General features: G+C 50.7%; 1 protein-coding gene across 2 annotated transcripts in view; it reads left to right on the top strand.

Moving 5' to 3' along the window:
• Fam193a (family with sequence similarity 193 member A) overlaps nt 1-16,946 on the top strand; it is a 107,577-nt gene extending 90,631 nt beyond the window's left edge. For both annotated transcript variants that reach the window (XM_090343913.1, XM_090343912.1), the window contains exons 17-21: nt 861-1,044; nt 2,748-2,978; nt 6,657-7,530; nt 13,631-13,712; nt 15,971-16,946. In XM_090343913.1, coding sequence (XP_090200039.1) covers nt 861-1,044; nt 2,748-2,978; nt 6,657-7,530; nt 13,631-13,712; nt 15,971-16,064 — 1,465 coding nt within the window. In that variant the 3' untranslated portion in view covers nt 16,065-16,946. The remainder of the gene's footprint in view (nt 1-860; nt 1,045-2,747; nt 2,979-6,656; nt 7,531-13,630; nt 13,713-15,970) is intronic.
• Nucleotides 16,947-21,470: the final 4,524 nt, after the last annotated feature.

Genomic DNA, 21,470 nt, shown 5'->3' with positions numbered 1-21,470 from the left:
CAGCCTCTGAAAAGTCCTGTGAGGAACTGGAGGCATGGCCCAACAGTAGAGCCACCTGCCTGACAAATGGGAGGCCCTGAGTTCAAGCCCCAGGATGGAAAGAAAGATTTTAGTGAATTACAAAAGGAGCACAAGAACCTCCTCGGCAGGGGCCATAGGGAAAGGCCCATCTCCCGTCCCAGCCTCTAGTCACACAGGGCAAGGCGCAGAAGCCCTGTCCTCCATGGCCTGGTAGGCCCACCCACTTGCAGGACCGGTGCCATGGGGGTTTGCCTCCTTCGTCACTGTACTTGTTACGCAGTGGGTGGAATTAGAAGAAGGTGTGGTGAAGCATACCCCCCCCCTCTCGTCAGGGTTTCTATAGAAGACGACCAGCTGGGCACGTTCTAGATACTCAGGAGGCTGAGATCTGGCCCAGGCAGGAAAGTCCACGAGACTCTTATCTCCAGTTAACTAGCCGAAAAGTCAGACGTAGAGCTGCGGCTCAAGTGGTAGAGTGCTAGCTAGCCTTGAGCAGAGGAGCTCAGGGGCAGTGTCCAGCCCTGAGTTCAAGCCCAGGACGCGCACACAAAAGAAAACGGTTACCTTTGGACTTGAAGTCATCTGCTCCCTGTCCCCTGCTCCAGTGTGGAAGCATGGTGGCTAGGTCACACAGGGCAGTGGAGGGGGACAGGGGGAAGCTGCCTGCCTGGTGGCACTATGTGAATGCATAACCGCTGACGTGTGCGGGGCCTCTGCCTGCGCCTCGTCTCCACACTCAGCCTGTGAGCTGTGCAGATGAGCTGCAAGGCCAGAGGAACAGAACTCAGTCTGAGCTTCAGGGCGGGCTGCTTGCTCACGGGCTGCGTGTGATTTCCTAGTGACCCCGACTGCGAAGGGCACCGCTGCGAGAACGGCCTCTACGACCCGCAGCAGGACGACGGGGACGAGAGTGCCGAGGAGGACAGCTGCTCGGAGCACAGCTCCTCCACCTCCACCTCCACCAACCAGAAAGAAGGCAAATACTGTGACTGCTGCTACTGTGAGTTCTTCGGACATGGCGGGGTAAGTGCATGCGATCGGAAGCTCTCGATTCAGAGGAGGCGTGCTGTGCCAGTGCACAGCGTGTAAAGTATTAGTTATACCACACCTAGAATCAAGGTACAGTGTGACATAACACCTGCCTTTCCAGATCCTACTTCTGAGAAGTATGCTGTGTGTGTGTGTGTGTGTGTGTGTGTGTGTGTGTGTGTGTGTGTGTGTGTGTGTGTACTGAGGCTTGAACTCGGGAGTCTCTCCGCTTTGTTTTCTAGAGCTTTGCCATTTGAGCCATACCTTCAGCCTGTGTTTTTCTTGGTAATTCAAGATGGAGTCTTAAAGACTTTGTTGCCTCTCTGGCTTCACATCACAGTGCTCTGTCTCAGCCTCCAAGCTGACGATGGGTGTGAGCCGCCTGTGGCTCCTGGTTGAACCTGGTATGTGTGAGCTCAGCCCTTGGAGGCTGACATCTGGAGGAGGGAGCCCTTCCAACCTGCAGCTGGCCTAGTGGCCACCCCAGCCAGCTGTGTGGGGGGCTGAGATGGACAGAACCTCGTTTCAGGCCAACCGTGGTAGAAAAGTCTGAGCGCGTATCGTGGTGCGCCTGTGACCCCAGCAGTGATGGGACCCTAAAATAAGTGGTGGGGTTGCAGTTCAGACATGTGCCTGAACAAGAAGCCAGACCATGTTTTAAAATAACCAATGAAAAACAGGGCTGGGAGCGTAGCTAAAGTGTAAGTAAATAAACGAATGGTTGATGAAGTCGGGACTTTTCTAAATACTCAGCATTAGGAAATTGTCAGTTATTAACATTGATTTTTACATCATATTTCAAATGACGTGTTTAACAAACAAGTGTTCAGGAAGGAAATCTCTATATGCAATCACTGGTACTTAGATTTTAGAACATAATTAAAATTAGGCTGAGGGTTTGTATGTCATAGATACCTATTAATCTATGTAATAAAACATTATGTCTACAGAGTCATAAGTTTTTTTTTTTTTTTTTTTTGCCAGTCCTGGGCTTGAGCTCAGGGCCTGAGCACTGTCCTTGGACTTTCTCAAGGCTAGAGCTCTACCACTTGAGCCTCACACCACTTTTGGCTTTTTTCTATGTATGTGGTACTGAGGAATCGAACCCGGGTCTTCATGCATGCTAGGCAAGCACTTTAACCACTAGGCCAAACTCCTGGTCCAAGAGAGTCATAAGTTTTTATGTCTGTGTAGTTGTGTTTTATATTTCCAGTACCATGTCCATAGCATTGGGTACGCAAATACTGAGTCCTCGCTCTTGTACCGTGTGGATCTCATAGCCACATATTAAGGGTACCATGCGCCTTTTGTTTCTTTGGTCTTGACTTATCTCTCTCAACATGATTCGCTCTAGATTCATCTACTTAAGACTGGAGACTCTTATCTCCAATTAACCTCTAGAAAATGGGAAATTGGGCTTGGCTCAAGGGTAGGGCCATAGCCCTGAGCTGAAGAGCTCAGTGACAGCGCCTAGGCCAAGTTCAAGCCCTCCCAAAAAAACTTGCTGGACATTGGGGGCTCACAGACTGTAGTCTTAACTGCTTAGGAGGCTGAGATCTGAGGATCGAGGTTCAAAACCAACCTGGGCAGGAAAGTCCATATGATCGTATCTTGGGCAAAAAGAACTCAAGGACAGTTCCCACACTGACAGAAAAGAAACTTGAAACCTAAATCAATTGTTTTCTTACTTATCACAGCCTCCAGCTGCACCAACAAGTAGAAATTACGCAGAAATGAGGGAGAAGCTTCGCTTACGGCTGACCAAGAGGAAAGAAGAACAACCTAAAAAAATGGATCAGATCTCCGAACGGGAGAGTGTGGTTGACCATCGAAGGGTGGAGGATTTGCTGCAGTTCATAAATAGCTCAGAGACCAAGCCAGTCAGCAGTACTCGGGCAGCCAAGCGAGCCAGGCATAAGCAGAGAAAGGCAAGTGATACCCTACGCCGTGGCCCAACTCTGCTCCACACTGGCAGCGGGCTGGGGCTCTGGAGCCTAGAAACGTGTCTGCCCTGTTGCTTACCTTCCTGTCCATCCCTCGTGGCCCGACTGGAAGCGGGCTAGAACCTTACTCAGTCACCCTTAAGAAACCCCTTCCCTTTGAGCCCTCACTCTGGCTGTAGATCCTGTGCCAGCTATCATAGGACAGTAGACTTTGTACTTGTACTTCTGTCCATAGGCACCTTCCCGTGGGTGCCCTCAGCGGTGGACAGTGAGTTGGGGCCCCTGTGTTAGGAAACATGCAGCACCCTGGCCAGTGGAGCCTTCAGACCTAGGTCTGAGAAGCCCCTCAAAACCCCCTCTGATCCTGACCCACTCACTGGACAGTCCAGATGAGGACGCGGTCAACATGAAGACGGAAGGGTGGAGTGACCCGCCTTGGTGGGACCCAGGCAGCTTCCACTCCCCAGGGGTTTGGCACGTCAGAGAAGCAAGTGTCTGTTTGCCCGAGGGTGGGTTGTGAAGAAGCTCCGTGTGGCGCGGATAGTAAGCAGGGATGTTCAGAGGCTGTGCTGGCAGCCAGTACGGCTTGCCAGGGTTGTGTTCTCGGTGCCTATGTGGAGGGAGATGGGGATGGCACTGTTCTTTAAGTGGCCTTGCCCTCTCCCCTCTGCTTTTGGCATGGTCAGAGGATGGGAGGAGACTAGCCCCATGTTGGGTCCACTTATCCCATACCTTTGCTCCTGACCTATCCAGGATTCTGGGGTGGTAGGTGAACCACTGTGGTCCTCCTTTCCAGCTGGAGGTTTGGGAGCCTTGACTGGTCTTGAAGCTCTGAGCTTGCCCAGGCAGGGGAAAACAAAGTGCTTCTCAAGCCTGGATGGTCCCTGCCTCTGGAGACCTTCTGCTGAGGTCACTGGTGGCATCCTGGAACTCTTCGAGTGTTTATAGAGGCCCCTCTATCCAAGACCCCGTGAGAGGTTAGGTCCAGTCGGTAGGCTTACCACGGAGGAGACGAGTCAGTCCCGAGAGCAGGCCAGGCAGGAAAGTGGATGAGATTCTTGTCTCCACAACTGATTGCCAAAGAAGCTGGAAATGGAGCTGTGGTTCAAGTGGTAAAGCTCTAGCCTTGAGCAAAAAAGAATTCAGGAATAGTGCCCAAGCCCCAGAGTTCAAGCCCCAGGACCAGCAAAAAACAAACAAACAAAAACCAGGCGTGGCAAGTTGTAATCCCAACGACTTGGTAACCAGAAGGAGCATGGTTCATGATCAGTCCAGGTGAAAAGTTTGCCACATCCTGTCTAATAAACAAGCTGGGTGTGGTGATCCAGCACTAGGAGATAGAGCAAAAGTATTGACCAAGACCCAATCTCAGAAGCAAATGGACTAAGTGTCAGGGATGTGGTTCTGTAATCTTAGCCACTCAGGAGACTAAGATCGAGAAATTCATGGTTAGAGGCCAATCCAGGCAGGAAAGTTTGTTGGGCCCTCATCTCCCAAGCAGTCATCAAAAAGCAAGACTGGAGATGTGGCTGTGGTGGTAGAACACTTGCTAAATAGCATGAGGCCCTGAATTTAATCCTTAGTACTGCCTCCCCCTCCCAAATTTTTTTTTATATTTTTTATTGTAATTAATAGAAGGGTTACATGACAGATAGATAGATGCATTAATTCCCATACATTGATACCCTTTCACATGTCTTGGTCCCCATTTCCCTCCCCCCAACCCCCACCAAATTTTTTTTTAATGATTATAGGAGCTGAGGATATAGCTCAGTGATGGTGACTGGGGAGTGGTGCTAACTGCTTGTTCGTTGAGGTGGGGAGGTCAGCAGTACTGGGCTTGACCTCGGTATCTGGATACCGTCCCTGAGCTTTTTTTCCTCAAAGCTACTATTGTACCACTTGAGCTACAGCTCCACTTCCAACTTTTTGGTGGTTTTACTTGGAGATGAGAGTTTTAGGAACTTTGCTGTCCTGGCTGGCTTTGAACCATTGTCCTCAGACCTCAGTCTCCTAATAGCTAGGATTACAGTTTTTTGTTTTTTGTTTTTTTTTGAGACAGTCTTGCTGGATGGCCAGCCCTAAATTTGTGATCTTTGAAATGCTGGGAGAATCTTATTCTTAATGGCCTTTACTTTTAAACAGAAGGACTATCTTCTGTACATACCTTTGAAACATGTATAACTAGTGAAAGTAAGTCTTCACTTGGCATGAAAATTACTGATTACCGGCCGGGAGTTTGGCCTAGTGGTTAAAGTGCTTGCCTAGCATGCATGAAGACCCGGGTTCGAGTCCTCGGTACCACATACATAGAAAAAAGCCGGAAGTGGTGCTGAGGCTCAAGTGGTAGAACTCTAGCCTTGAGAAAATCCAAGGACAGTGCTCAGGCCCTGAGCTCAAGCCCAGGACTGGCAAAAAAAGAAAAAAAAAAAAAGAAAATTACTGATTACCAAGTTAGACAACAGAAATACACTGGTGTCTTATGTGCCATTAATACCAAATATTTGTGAAAGCCGTTTGTTCTGTCACACTAGTTAAAGACATTGGGACTTTACCTCCCAGGAGAGGATGCAGGTACGTGCGCTAACCTCATCCGTCACTGCAGGTCAGCTTGCTGGGACTCCAGCAACGTGGCTGCCACGGGGACTCTGTGCTACCCGCCGTTTCCCTGTTGCATACCCAGCAGGGCACAGCACACATCTCCACATCGCTGAGCGACTGAGCCCTCCCCTCCCTTCTCCTCCCCTTCCTCATGTAAGGAAAGCCATTGCCTTGTAGATAGGTGAGATCTAACAGTATGCAGGAGAAACCATGGGAAGTGGGGGTGTTTTAAGTTTTCAGTTTATTGCCTCTCAAAATGTATGTGTTGCCGGGTGCTGGTGACCCACAGGAACAATACTAGCTACTCGGGAGGCCGAGCTCTGAGAATCGAGGTTCAGAGCCAGCCTGGACACTAAAATCCATGAGACTTTTTTTTTTTTTTTTTTTTTTTTTGCCAGTCCTGGGCTTGAGCTCAGGGCCTGAGCACTGTCCTTGGAGTTTCTCAAGGCTAGAGCTCTACCACTTGAGCCTCAGCACCACTTCTGGCTTTTTTCTCTATGTGGTACCCAGGAATCGAACCCGGGTCTTCATGCATGCTAGGCAAGCACTTTAACCACTAGGCCAAACTCCCGGCCCCTCCATGAGACTTTTATCTCCAGTTAACTACCAGAAAACTGGAAAGTGGTGCTGTAGCTCAAGGAGTACAGCAGTAGCCTTGAGCTGAAGAGCCCAGGGACAACGCCCAGGCCCAAAATTCAAGTCCCATAACTAACCACCAAAAAAAAAAAAGTATGTGTTATTATGGAATCATTGAATCATTTTAAAAATTGGGCCGGGAGTTTGGTCTAGTGGTAGAGTGCTTGCCTAGCATACACGAAGACCGGGGTTCGATTCCTCAGTACCACATACATAGAAAAAAGCTGGAAGTGATGCTGAGGCTCAAGTGGTAGAGCTCTAGCCTTGAGAAAGTCCAAGGACAGTGCTCAGGCCCTGAGTTCAAGCCCAGGACTGGCAAAAAAAAAGAAAATAATAATAATAACAGTCTTAGTTTTCTCTCTGTCTCTCTGTGTCTATGGAATTCCTACATGGTCTTAGCCCCTTCCGTTCTTTTCACATGGGCAGCTAGAGGAAAAGGCACGCATGGAAGCTGAGGCCCGGGCCAGGGAACACGTGCACCTGCAAGAGGAGCAGAGGCGGCGTGGGGAGGAGGAGGAGGAGGAGGAGGAAGAGGAGGAGGAGGAACAGCATTTCAAGGAGGAATTACAGCGGCTTCAGGAACTTCAGAAGCTAAGAGCTGTAAAGAAGAAGAAGAAGGAGAGGCCAAGTAAAGACTGTCCCAAGTTAGACATGCTTGCTAGAAATTTCCAGGTAGTGACAGAGTCTGTCCCTAACTCTGAAAACATCCACAATGGCTCACTAGAGCAAACTGAAGAACCAGAATCCTCATCTCACTCCCCTTCCAGACAGGTGAACCACTCAGAGCCCATTCCGGGGCCAGGAGCTGATGGCGAGCCTACAGACCCCCTGGGCCCTAGAGACTCCACGCTTCTGCTCACCCAGGAAGTCAGTGGGAAGCAGCCTGAGCCTCTTGCTTTCCTCTTGGACATGATGCATCACCATAAAGAGGGAAATGGTAAACAGAAGCTCAAGCCGACCAGTAAAGCCAGCAGCGAACCTACTGGGAAGCCCACCGAGCCCCCCAAAGTTACAGACGGGCACCCCAAGCCTCGGACCCAGACTGAGTCAAAGGCTAAGGCGTTTGATCTGTCTCTAATGGAGCAGAAGAGAGAGGAGAGGAAAATCAACAGTAATAATAACAACAAAAAGCAGCTGAGCCACCTGAGGGAAGAGCGGTCGAACCCAGCCCCCCCCGAATCACCCTCTCCTAGCCAGCCTCAGCTGAACGGCCGGCTGACCCTGGCAGATTCTCCTCAGCCCAAGGGCAAGAGCAAGAAAAGTAAGAAGAAGAAAGGAGACAGAGCCAACAGTTCGATTGGTGAGTACAAGGTGGGGCGTGTGCTGCCCGTGCCTGTCTTCTGTGTGGGACCCCTAGAAGGGCAGCCCTTGGCTCCTGAGGACTGCTGGGCGCTCCGGCCATGCACTGTAACTTCTTTACTCAGCAGTGAGACAGTAACGCTTGTCCCGTTCAGTTATTTTAAAACAATTTTAGATGTGTCAAAAAGTCCAGCCAGGCCTGGAGGCTCACACCTGTAATCCTAGCTGTTGAGGAGGCTGAGATCTGAGGATCGCAGTTCAAAGCCAGCCCAAACACGAAAAAGTCCGTGAGACTCTTACCTCCAATAACCACCAGAAAACCAGAAGGGTTTTCTGCTCAAGGGTAGGGCAGTAGCTGTGAGCTGAAGAGCTCAGGGACAGCGCCCAGGCCCAGAGTTGAAGCCCCACAAGCAATAACAGCAACAAGTCCAGATGCCAATGTTTCATACCTATAATCCCAGGTACTCGGGAGACTGAGATGAGAAGGATCATGATTCTAGGCTGATCCTGGCAAAAAGTCTGGGAGATCACATTTCAGCCAATAGTTGGGTGTGGTAATGCACACCTGCCCTCCCTGCTACAAGAGGAGGAGTAATTATGAAGATTGTGGTCCAGGCTAGCTGGGGGGGGACTTTATCTATAAGTAGAGCACAAAGAACCCGAATATGGACCCAAGTGCTAAGTGAATAAACAAATGCTGTTGAAGACACACGACTTGCTTTAGAGTTGGAAAGCTTTGCCCTAACGAAGAGGAATGCGTTCATTTCATCTAGACCCTGGTACATTTGGGATATTTCTTGGGTATTGATATGACATAAATTGGATCCAGTTTTATCTTCTTTTAATCTTTTTTTTTCTTTTATTCCCAGCCTTGAACTCAGTACCTAGGCACTGTCCCTGGGGTTTTGCACTGAAGGCTAGTGCTCTACCACAAGAGCCATAGCTCTGCTTTTGGCTTTTTTGTATTTTTTGGAAATAAGAATCTCTTAGACTTTTCTGCCTGGGCTGGCTTCAAATCCTGATCTTTAGATCTCAGCCTACTGAATAGCTAGGCTTGTAGGCATGAGCCGGCAGCTGTCAGCCTTGTTATTCTTTTGCTGGTGTGTCTCTGGTGCTGGAGATGGAGCTCAGAACTCTTCTACATGCTAGGCAAACACTTCACCTTTGTTATGGGACTTGAACTCAGGACCTTGCTGCTTTCCCCTTGCTTTTTTTCACTCAAGACTGGAACGCTACCACTTGAGCTAGTTTCTCTTCTGGCTTTTTGCTGATGAGAGATAAGCACAGACTTTCCTGCCTGAGCTAGCTTCAAACCTTGATCCTCAGATCTTAGCCTCTTGTCTTTTTTGTTGTGGATGTTTTCCAGTCCTGGGGTTTGAACTCAGGGCCTGGGCACTGTCCTTGGGCTTTCTCAAGGCTAGCACTCTACCGCTTGAACCACAGCATCACTTCTGGCTTTTTATGTATGTGGTACTGAGGAGTCAAACCCAGGACTTCATGCATGCTAGGCAAGCACTCTTACCAGCAGAATATGCTCCCAGCCCCTATCTTGAAAGGATTCTAAGTGTGAACCACTGACACCCAGCTTAATGTAATGTTACATTGATTGCATATTGAAATCGCATTTTAAGTAGTAACATTACTTTTTATTTCTTAAAAAAATATGACTAGGGCCAGGAGTTTGGCCTAGTAGTAGAGTGCTTGCCGAGCATGCACAAAGACCCAGGTTGGATTCCTCGGTGCCGTATACATAGAAAAAAGCCAGAATTGGTGCTGTAGCTCAAGAGGCAAAGTGCTAGCCTTGAGGGAAAAAGCCCAAGAACAGAGCTCAGGCACTGAGTTCAAGCCCCAGGACTGGCCAAAATTAATGTAATAATAATAATAAGAAGAAGAAGACTAGTAAAAATCTTCTTTGGCTGTGACTAGCCTACTGAACATGGCACCCCACTTTATTACTGAAGTAGTTGTTGAAGGCCTGTGGGTTTCCTGGTCCATCTGTGTCTGTAGACCATGGAGCCTTTACCCGGCCTGATCAGATAGAACCACTTCTGTCTCCACATTCAGCAATGTGGGATTTGGGCTCAGGTTGGTTTCTTCTGGTGTGCAGGAAGATATCCAGTGACTCCTTACATCTCTTTTTCTCTTTTCTTTTTTTTGGTTAGTCGTGAGGCTTGAACTCTGGGCCTGGGCCCCATCTCTGAGCTCTTCAACTCAAGCCTATCTCTCTACCACTTGAGCCACAGCACTTCTACTTTTCTGCTGGTTAGTTGGCGATAAGAGGCTCTCGGATTTTCATACCCAGATGGCCTCTTGACTAGCTAGGATTACCAGCGTGAGCCACCTCGCCCTGCTGACTCCCCTTCCATTTCTTGAATGTGTTCATAAGGAGTGTGTGTTGAATATTACCGGGTTTTCTAGCATCTGTAGGGATTACTTGTGGTTTTTCTTCTCAAGCCTATTTTTTTGCTTTTGTTTTTGTTTTTTTGTTGGTCGTGGGGCTTGAACTGTGGGCCTGGTTGCTGTCCCTGAACTCCTCAGCTCAAGGCTGCCACTCTACCCCTTGAGGCATAGCACCACTTCTGGTTTTCTGGTGGTTAGTTAGAGGTAAGAGTCTCATAGATTTTAGTGCCCAGGCCGCCTCTGAACCACGATCCTCAGATCACAGCCTCCTGAGTACCTAGGGCTACAGACGTGAGCCACCGTGCCCAGCTCCTCCGGCTAGTAATGTTACTTTGCTTAAATTCATGATGGACATAGGTCTGTAACTTCCTTTTGCTTTTTGCTACTTGTCTAGGCCTGTGTGTTAATATTACACTTCTCTTCATGAAAAGAATTAGGAAGTTTTTAATGTTTTCATGTTCAGTGTTGAGGAACAACTTGAGCTTCCTTGAACTCTTAGCTGTGCAAGTTTGGTGACCACAAGGTGAGTCGTCCAGGCTCTGGTGGTTTTACATAGTAGTTCCTTAATACTGTTCCCTAGTGGAAACTGGTACAATATGGTGGTTTTTTGTTTTTTGTTTTTTGTTTTTTTGCCAGTCCTGGACCTTGAGCTCAGGGACTCGGCACTGTCCTTAGATTTTCTCAAGGCTAGAGCTCTACCACTTTAGCCACAGCATCATTTCTGGCTTTTTACTAGGCATGTAGTACCAAGGAATCGAACCCAGGTCTTCGTACATGCTAGGAAAGCACTCTACCACTAGGCGAAACTCCCGGCCCTAGTACAATATTTTTATGTAAAGATTCATTTCAGAAAACTGCCTTTCCATGGGACACTTTCCTTATTTATTTATTTATTTATTTATTTATTTAAATCAGTTGTGGGGCTTGAACTCAGGGCCTAAGCAATGTCTTTGGACTTTCTCAAGGCTAGAGCTCTACCACTTGAGCCACAGCACCTCTTCCAGCTTTTTTCTGTGTATGTGGCACCGAGGAATTGAATCCGGTCTTTGTGCATGCTAGGCAAGCACTCTACCACTAGGCCAAATTCCCAGCCTAATTTCCTTTTCACCTATAATTTTAAATTAAAACTATTTAGATACGTGTCTACAAAGTAGACTCACAACTTAAGTAGACTCATAGCTTATTTTAAATTTCTTTATAATATTTTCCTCTTGTCATTTTTTTAATAGTTATGCTGTATTTCTATTATTGCTATGCTTTAGGAGGGTGTGAGGGCACACACTTATAATCCCAGCAGTTGGCAGATACAGGAAGACAACAAGTTCAGAGCCAGCCTGGGCTGCATGCCAAGCCTCTTTTCTAAAAGCAAATAAGTATACTACATGCATACATACATTCATACATTCATGCCTATACACAGACTTTTTTTTAGCTCATTCACCTTTTTTCCCCCTGGTCTTGAGACTTGAACTCGGGGCCTGGGCCACTGTCCCTGAGCTTTTTTTGCTCAAGGTTAGTACTCTGAACAGTTCCATTTCTGGTTTTCTGGTAGTTAGTTGGAAATAAGAGTCTTTCTCTGGCTGGCTTTGAACTGCCACCCTCAGATCTCAGTCTCCTGAGTAGCTAGGATTATTGACATTGATATTTTCTGTATCCTTCATGTGCTGATTCTTTTTCTGTGCATTTTCTTTGCACCTTTATACCTAAAAATATTTAGTACTTAATAAAAAAAATTATGACTTCATGCTAGTGTATTTGTCTTGGTCTGTTTTCCTATTGTTGTACAGAACACCTGAAATTGAGCCATCCATTAAGAAAATAGGTTTGGGGGCTAGGAGTTTAGCCTAGTGGTAGAGTGCTTGCCTAGCATGTATGAAGACCTGGGTTCTGTTCCTCAGTACCACATACATAGAAAAAAGCCAGAAGTGGTGCTGAGGCTCAAGTGGTAGAGCTCTAGCCTTGAGAAAGTTCAAGGACAGTGCTCAGGCCCTGAGCTCAAAGCCAGGATTGGCAAAAAAAAAAAAAAAAAAGAAAAGAAAATAGGTTTGGGCTAGGAGTTTGGCCTAGTGGTAGAGTTTATTTTTATTCATAGTTTTGTAGGCTAGGAAGTAGCCTCGTGCCGCTTCAGTGCAAGATGAAAAGTGGAAGGGCGAACCTGCTGATGGACAGGCTTTATAGCGACCCAGCTGTAATAACCCAGCTCCTCCAGATCGATGGGGCTAGTCCTCCTGACTCTCACCCTGTGAATAAGGCAGCTCCTCAGGGTGAGCTCTCGCTCCTTCAAGAAGGGCTGGGTCCACTGGTGCAGTAAACCTCTGTCCCACTCCCAGCCGTGAGGCCACCAGTGAGCTTCCATCTTGAGCCTTGTTCTTCCTGTCTCTTCTCCTCTGCGTCTCATCTCCGTGGCTTCTGCTTTGGGTGAACTTAGTCATCTCCGGCTAGGTCTTTGGTGAGTGGGGCACGTCCTTTGGCGGGGTTCCCCTGTGCAGTCAAGAGTGGGCTCAGGTGTGGGGCTAGGGGATGACGGTTGAGCTGCGCTTTTTACCCCCTCAGCCCTCCTCCTCCACCTTCCTTCTCACAGCTGCACCCGCCTCCACTGCCCTGTGGTTGGGGCCAAGGCTCTGCATCGCCTTCTGTCCCTGCCGCTGAGCTCTATGGAGGTGGTGGGCAGAGGCCCTAGGATCGGGCAGTGTGTCTGCCCTCCCTTTACACCTGTCCTTTCTGCATAGTGTCCTTCTTGAGTCTAGAAGATGCCTCTTCCATCTTCTGTTGCTCTTCTTGCTACACCTATCCTGCAGGAAAGATGTCTGGGTCTTTTTGCAGAGACCATGCTCACACCAGCTGTGTGTCCTTGGGGACATGCATGAGACCCAAGTGAGCCTGGCCACAGAGCAGGGGTCCCTGGGAGGAAGTGGCATGGAGGGAATGCCTGTGGTCCTGCACAGAGAGGAAGAGCGGTGCGCTAGTCGTGAGAAAGAGGCTAGGACGGGAGCCTGTACACTATCTGTGTGATGTGTCTGAGTCCAGGTCAGGCAGGAGGAGGAGGTGGTTAGGAAGAATGTTCCCGAGTGCTCGAGTGCTGACGGTAGGTAAGAGGAGAGTCTCCAGGCATGTGAGGAAAGGAGCACACTGGCAGTCGATGCCTCGAGGAGAGTGTGTACCTTCACGGTGGGTGACTGCCCGTGCGACTCCTCAGGTCCCCAGGAGCCCTGGACTCAGGTGGGATCTGCGCACCAGTCACTTAAGGCAGGGAAGGCTTCTCCGACTTGGCTGAGGTCCTGGAAAGCCAGTGGCCCCAGCCGCACTGCCGGTCAGATGCTTGTGCTGGCCTCCGTGTGGATGGCGACTATGAGATGAGTGTGCCGAGCTGCTGCTGGAGCTGTGTCTCCCGGCAGTCGTGCTCGGCCTCCCTCCTCCTCCCTTCAGAGACTCGGGAGCCCCGGTCCTGGATCTCTGGGTCTTCTTCGAAGGCTTCTGATAGTCCTCCCATCAGTAGTGACCAAGCCAGTCTGGTTCCAGCCTCGTCGCTCAGCAGACGCATTCACGGAACCCGGACATCCTCTCGCTTTGCCTTCTGCGAAACCTCATTTCCAGCCTTTCCCCCGCACGCGGAGGTGTTGGAGCCACGGCGGAGGGCTTGCCCTGCCCAGTCACGAGGCCCCTGTGGTAATGTGATGTGCTCCTTTTGCTTCGTTTTACAGATGATGTCTTTCTGCCTAAAGATATTGACCTAGACAGTGTGGACATGGATGAGACTGAGAGGGAAGTGGAGTATTTCAAAAGGTAACCTGAGGCCTGTGTGTTGGATGCTAAGCATACCCAGCTTTCTGTGTCTGGGGCCTCCCAGCCGCCTGTGTTCCCCTTCCACTCCCAGCAGCACCCACTAGGCATCCCCCATCCTTGCACACTCACTCACTTCTCCCCACACATTTGACAGGTTGTTCCCAGGGAGTCTCCCAAGACTCAGGCCCCTCCCAGCACTGCCATGCTCTCCAGAGCAATGCCTGCACACACTGCTAGGGCCAGCCTGCTTTTAAGGAGAGAAGTAACATTTAGGTGGCCACTCGGTATTCCTGGAGGAAAACTTGACAACCCAGTTTTTTCTACTGTGTAAACACATTCCCCATACTTGAAATGTCGCATGCTCAGGGAAGCTGAGGCAGGAGGATCTCGATTCCAAGGCCAGGATGGGCTGTGTAGCTATCAGGAAGGAAAAAAATGTATTCTTCAGAAGAAGAACAAAATGCATAGGCTGGAGTTGTAGTTAGTGGTAGTATACACAAAGCCCTGAATTCAGTCCCTCGTACCACACAAAAGAAAGCAAAGGGAGAGCCGGATGCAGTGGCTCCCACCTATAATCCTAGCTATTCAGGAGACTGAGGTCTGAGGGTCCCACTTGAAAACCTCCCCTGCCCCCTTTGCTGGTACTAGGGCTTGAACTAAGGCGCCTCCGCCTCCTGCTTCTTCACTCTACCACTAGATCCACTTCCAGCTTCCTCCCCCCCATTAATTGAAGATAAGAGTCTCTGGGATTTGTTTGTGTAGCCTGGCTGGGTAAAGTTCAGCTCTCAGATCTCAATCTCCCGAGGGCGCCCAGTGGCAAGGCCGATGGCATGAGCACAGCTCACCTCTGACAGTAGCTTTCTAGTCCGTGCTGGCAGACTCTGTGCCAGCTGTGCACGCTCCCTTCCTCAGGTGAGGATTGAAATTCTGTTATTCATGGATGTGTGTATGCACGTTTGTACACACACCTGAATTCCTCAGCCACTGGGAGGTTAAAGCTGGACGAATGGTGAAGAGCCCAAGGCCAGGACTGGAAGCATGGCTCCACGAAAGAGCACCTGCCTTGCAACAAGCAGAAGGCCCAGGGCTGCCCCACTCTCTCCTCACCTGCTCTCTCACCCCACCCTCCTAAAAAAGTTGTTTGTTTGTTTCTTTTAATTTTTTGCCAGTCCTGGGCTTGAACTCAGAGCCTGGGCACTGTCCTTGGGCTTTCTCAAGGCTAGCGCTCTACCACTTGAGCCACAGCACCACTTCCGGCTTTTTCTATGTATGTGGTACCTGGGTCTTCATGCATGCTAGGCAAGCACCCCCTCACCCCCCCCCCAAAAGAAAGGTTTTAAATGGTAAAAACCAACCTTTTGGCTATGTGGCGAAGTGTGGGATTTGATTTGAGGGCCTAGATTTGGTTCCCACACCAACTCGAACTCAGGAAAGTGATGCTTTTCATGGAGGTGAGCGTGTTTCTGGTCTGGAGGAGGCAGAGATTTCTCTTGCCTCATGCTTGCTCGGCAGGCCTCTGTCACTCGTTGCTCTTCAGATAGTTTGCCTATTGCTTGTGTTGGCCTCAAACAGTCCTCCCTATCTCCTCCAAGTTCATTTACTCCCAAGGCTGTGCTCCTCCACCTGAGCCACCGCATCACCTCTGCCTCTTTGGTAGTTAATAGGCAGTAAGAGTCTGATGGAGGTTTTTTCATTTTTTATTTTTGTTTTGTTTTTGTTTTCAGCACAAAAGCTCAGGGACCAGCACCCAGGCTCTTTGTTCAAGTCCTAGGACCTGCACAAAACAAAAAGCCAAGGGGTCATGCGTGGTAGCACACACACACACACACCTGTAATCTCGGCTGTGTGGGCAGAATAGGCAGGAGGCTTGGGGCCTGAGGCTGGCCCCAGGCCACAACACAAGAGCCTATCTCAAAATAAAGCTAACAGGCCCAGGGGGCGGCTCAGGTCGTGGGGCCTTCATGAGAGGCCCTGAGTCAGGACAGGACAGGACAGGACAGGAGTGGGTGGCCGTGGCACTGGTCTTAGCCTCCCAGTGTCTCTCCCTCCCTCCTGGCGCCCCTCCCCCACCCCCCAACTTAGAACTGCCTTTCTGTGGAGCTTCGATTGCTCTTGGAAGGTGGATGGTGCTGACAGGTAGCTTGTGGAGTTCACCTCTGGAGGACGAGCGTCCTCTCGAGGGGCCAGGCTATCTACCCGGTGAGCTGCTGCCAGCCCCGCTGTGAGCGCGCTCTGCTGACGGCTTTGTGTCTCCGCAGGTTCTGCTTGGACTCCGCTAGACAGACCCGACAGAGGCTGTCCATCAACTGGTCCAACTTCAGCTTGAAGAAAGCAACCTTTGCTGCCCACTGAGCAGGGACTGCCTGGAGAGAGGGACGTATGGGAAGCAGCCAGGCTGTGCCAGGCCCCCGGAGCTGCAGTGCCCGCCGGGCTGTGCCGGGCAGGGTGTGCAGCCTGAGACCTGGGCCCAGAGCTGGCTGCAGCGCCCGCGGTGCCGGCTGTGTGCGCGGCGGCGTGAGTGAGACGCACTCGACTGGAGCTCTGTGCTGTTGGATTGGAAAGCCCTCCACCACCACCTCAGGGCCGGGCCGGCCTCATCCATGTGGCTTTGTGGCCTCTGCACCCCGCCCAGTCCTGTCATCTGTCCCCTCAGCTCCTGTGCACCGTGTCCCACCCTCGGCAGGCTGGGCGGGCCGGCCTCCTTGGTTCTCCAGTCTACTGTTTCTGAGTGTTCGTGTTTGACCCCCTGACTTGTAGCCAGCTCGTGTAAGACCCCTTGAAGAATGAGAACGTTCAAATCAAAAACCCACCCAGTACTCACACCACCCAGTGTGTTGTAGAGCGTACGGCCGCATTAACACAGAGGCCTGCCTGGCTGCCTTTTTAACATATTGTTAAGTAATATTAAAATCATGTCTTTCTTTTTGAAAGATGGAATACATTAGTACAGCAGGAAACCCAGTCTGGTTGCTTTCTGCTGGGAGCAGTGGGCACAGGAGGGGGGACAGCGAGGACAGTGATTCCGTCACCCCCAGGGAGACAGAACCACCTCCCTGGAGCAGTTCCCAGTGGCCCAAAGCAGCCATTGTCAGGGTGGCAGCAGTTAGGACAGGACATGGGGGGGGGGGTTGTCCCACAGGGACACCAGAGGAGGACTGTGGCCTGTGTGTGGTGCCAGCAGAGGAAGTAGGCTGGGGTCTCCTTTGGCTTGTGGCAGGGGTCTGTATGGGGCAATTAGGGTCGATAGTTAAGATATAGTTTGGAGATATATAGATAGATAGATATAGATATATATATATACATATATATCTATATATATATATGGAACAAGTTGTACATGACTGGGTGCAAATAAGAAACCGAATAGTACTTAAAATTAAGAGGAAAGGGGCTGGGAATGTGGCTTAGTAGTAGAGTGCTTGCCTAGCATGCATGAAACCCTGGGTTCGATTCCTCAGTACCCCATACACAGAAAAAGCCAGAAGTGGTGCTGTGGCTCAAGTGGCAGAGCCCTGGCCTTGACAAAAGAAGCTCAGGGACAGTGCCCAGGACTGGCATCTGCAATCAGGAAAAAAGAGGCCGGCTTGCTGGCCGCTGTGCCCTCTGAGGAACTTGCAGGGGAGCCTCCCGTGTTTGCCACATGCAGTCCTGTGGGGGCTGTGCACACCCCTGGGAACCCCACGAATTCTGGGAGGCTCTGCCTGTACTCCCGCGGACCCTGTGCTCTCTAGAGGCTGAAGGTCAGGCACAGTACAGCCCCCCGAGAGTGCACAGGGTCCCCAGGAGGGCCTGTGGCATGCTGGCTGGAGCAGTGACGTGTGCCTGCAGTAGGACTTCGGAGGGGCTCAGGCTGGCCCTGCTGGCTCCAGAGCCTGTAGGGACAGGAAGTGAATTGGTAGTCAAGGGAGTTGTCCTCTCACAGGTGGAAGGAAGAATAGCAGACCTCTTTTTCCATGGGGAGAAGCTGCTCCAGAGAGGGCAGGGACCCTTCTGCCAGTACCTAGGGCCCGTGGGTCCAAGGCCTCTTCTCCGTCCAGGCCCACCTCAGCCTTCCCTGCCAGGTCCGTCTGCGCACCTCGCATTTGTAGCTGGTGCTCATGTCAGCAGGAACTGTGAGGACCACAAGTGGAGCCCTGCGTGCTCCTGCCCCTCCTGCCATTCCCTGCCAAGAACGAAGTGGAGCGGTGCTCGTCAGTCCTGGCCTCAGTAAACACGCCCGCGCAGCCCACACCAGGGTGGCCTAGCGGTAGAGTGCCTGCCCAGCGCGCACACACAAGAAGCCGCAAGCGGTGCTGAGGCTCAAGTGGTAGAGCCCTCGCCTTGAGAAAGTCCAAGGTCAGCACTCAGGCCCTGAGCCCAAGCCCTGGGACAGGGCAGAGCTGAGCCGGGAGGCCCTGACAGGTAGGCAAGCGTGTGAGCATGGCCAGAGCCCTGGCTTGGCCGACCGTTCTGGCGCAGGCCACGTGTGCCCTCTGGGAGCGGGAGGTTAGACATGACTGAACTAGGCGAGTGATAGACTGTGGCCCCTCAGCCCTTGGGGTACATCTGAGACCGCCAGTGGATGCACCCACAGTCCCCTCATCCTGGGTGTGCCCCACACGGGGCTGCAGCTTTCCATTTGACACGTCACAGCCAAGCCACTGTTCTCGTTCTTCATAACCTTACCAGAGATGGGAACAGTGTCTTTCCTGTCCTCTTTGAGAACTCGGATTTTCTCCTAAAGGAGACACTGGGCAGCTTCACGTCACCGCATTCAAATCCAAGGACAGCGCTGACTGGCAGCTGGCGGACATCCACCCAGGCCTGGGTCCTGAGCAGGAGGCTCCTTCTCGGGACTCAGCTTCCTTATCTCCAGATAGTAATCAAATGGTACTGTGGCTGACCACGGATGACCAAAAATGGAGGAGAAAGGGAAAATAGTATCCTTTTCAAGAACCAAGCTTCCAACAACCAGAAAGTATGAAGCATGCACGAAAGCACACCCTCATACCCGTGTGCCAACACATAAGACGTGTCAGCGTTATCAGCCATTAGAAACGTGTTCACAGGGGCCGGGAGTTTGGCCTAGTGGTAGCGTGCTCGCCTAGCATGCACAAAGCCCTGGGTTCAATTCCTCGGTACCACATACATAGAAAAAAGCCAGACCTAAACTTTGACATGTGAGGTTGTTAAGGAAGATGCCAGAACTTCCCAAACTGAACAGACCTCATTGTAACCCACAAGACCACTACGTGTGAGAGTTGACTGATTTTGAAGGTGATGTGGAATTGTGAAGAGCTTGGCACTCAGTCCTGAAGATGTAGGCGACAGAGTAATTCTAGACAGTACTGTATTGGTACGAGGATGGACTTATGACTGGCATATATTGAAGTATGGGTCAGCCCATCCTAAGCTTTTGTTTGTTTTTGTCCAGTTCAGGTTTTTTCTCTGTAGGTGGTACTGAAGAATTGAACCCAGGGCCTCATATACAAGATAAGCACTCTCCCACTAAGCCATATTCCCAGTCCTCTGTCTATCCTAATAGAAATCTTTTCAACTAATAGGACAGCTGAATATCCAAGTGGGAAAAAAAAAAATAAGGTTGGCCCCTCACTTTAGGCTGAGTAGACTAGAGACAAAAATGTAAGAAGTCTATGCAAATACAGAAGAAAGCAGTTGCCAGGGTTTCAACAGCAAATATGGCTCAAAAAACATGACCAGAGGAGCCACGAGTTTGGCCTAGTGGTAGAGTGCCTGCCTAGCATGCATGAAGACCAGGGTTCGACTCCTCAGTACCACATACATAGAAAAAGCCAGAAGTGTGCTGTGACTCAAGTGGTAGAGCTCTAGCCTGAGAAAACCCAAGGACCGTGCCCAGGCCCTGAGTTCAAGACCCAGGACTGGAGGGATAAAATTACCAGAACTGGTCTGTCTACTCAGGAAGCTAAGAACCGAAGACTAAAGTTCAACACTAACCCAGCAGACAAATCCAAGACTGATCTCCAGTTAACCAGCAAAAAGTCAGAAGTGGAGGAGTAGCTCAATAGGTAGAATGCCAGTTTTGAGCAAAAAGCCAAGCAAGATAAGTTTAAGCCCCCCAGGACCGAGGAAAAAAGGAGCTTCATCAGAAACAGCAAAAAAGTGAGCTGGAGTCATGATTCGAGTGGCTGAACACCCCCTAGTAACTTTGAGTCCCTGAATTCAATCCCCAGTACTCTTACCCACCAAAAAAAAAAGCAGATTGGATAAGGTTTGTATTTCTGAAGGGAAGATATTCCAAGTTCAAATGAGCAATGGCTCTGAAGAGACGTTTCCTCAAGGAGTTTATACACATGGGTAAGCACATGGAAAGAGAGTCAACACTCTAGTTCTAGGGGATTTGCAACTGGCAACAAGAGGCTAGTAGTGTGGCTTAGTGGTAGAGTGGTCACCCAGCGTGCCTGAAACTCTGGGTTCCATTCCTTGCCACCACACACAGATAAGGCCGGAAGTGCTAGAGTGCTGCCGTCAGCAAAAGAAGTTCAGGGACAAGCCGGACGGGGAGGCTCACACCTGTCACCCTAGCTGCTCAGGAGGTGGAGATCTGAGGATAGAGGTTCAAAGCCAGCTCGGGCACAAAAGGACCTGAGACTCTTATCTCCAATTACCCTCTAGAAAAGGGGAAGTGGGGCTTGGCTGAAGGGTAAGGCAGTAGCTTTGAGCTGAAGAGCGCAGGGACAGCGCCCAGGCCCAGTTCAAGCCCCATGACCCACCCCCTCCCCCACAAAAAAGTGACAACTTGATCCTTCATGGCCCCCCTTGGACGGCTGGAGCCAGGGGAGGTAGCAGTTATGGGGAGAGGAGAGGACCCCACGCTGCTGGTGGGGAGGTAGGATGAGGCAGCCCCCTGGAAAGACAGCCACGGCCTCAGAAGGTGAGCACAGCGCACAGCCCCTGTGTGTGACAGAGCAACCACCGCCAGCCATACCCCAGAACCGGCTGGCGGATCCGTACACAGGACCAGAAGGCCCACACGATGGCACAACCCACGGCCATAAACACAGACTCCTGCTGGAGTATGGAGGGCCGGGCAGCGCTCTGCTCAGGGAAGAGAGCAGCCACGGAAAGTACATTCTGGGTTGCTGGGAGCTGGGCGGAAGACGGCAGGGATGGGGGAGATAGGTGAGTGGTACAGAGTTCTTCTGCCATGGGGTGTGGTGACTGCTAGACCCCGGGAATTCCACCTCCGAAAAGAGGTCTGGAAGCCAGGGTGCCTGGGACAGGACCACACGCAAGTCGTGTCCTAGACTTCCATTCCAGTGTTACACACACACACGGACTCCACCTCACACGTTAGGCAAGTGCCTATTTTTCAGGTAGGAACCTGCTTTTGCCTGGGGCCAGCCTCGGGCCACAGACCTATCTAGGCTTCCTGAGTGGTGTTCAGTCCTGCACCTGGCCCTTGCACAGGTTTGAGCAATTTGTTTTTTTCCAAGCATTCTGCACTGCCTTGTAAACAGGGCTGTGCCTTAGTTTGTTCAGGCTGCCATAAGAGAGCGACGAAGGCCGAGTGCCGGTGGCTCACGCCTATAATCTTCACTCAGGAGGCTGAGGCTGAGGACCACGGTTCAAAGCCAGCCTAGAGGAGAGTTTGAGACTCGTCTCCAGTTAACCTCCAGAAATGGTGCTGTGGCTCTCAAAGTGGTAGAGTGCCAGCCCTCAGCAGAAAGAGCTCAGGTTCAGCGCCCAGGCTCTAAGTTCAAACCCCATGGCTGACAAAAAGGTTTTTTCTGTTGTATT

This window comes from Megascapheus bottae, chromosome 13, assembly GCF_031878675.1.
Source record: "Megascapheus bottae isolate mThoBot1 chromosome 13, mThoBot2.hap1, whole genome shotgun sequence".
Taxonomy (NCBI): Eukaryota; Metazoa; Chordata; class Mammalia; order Rodentia; family Geomyidae; genus Megascapheus; species Megascapheus bottae.
Note: the sequence above shows the minus strand (reverse complement) of the source record. Positions and strands in the feature narration are given on the sequence as shown.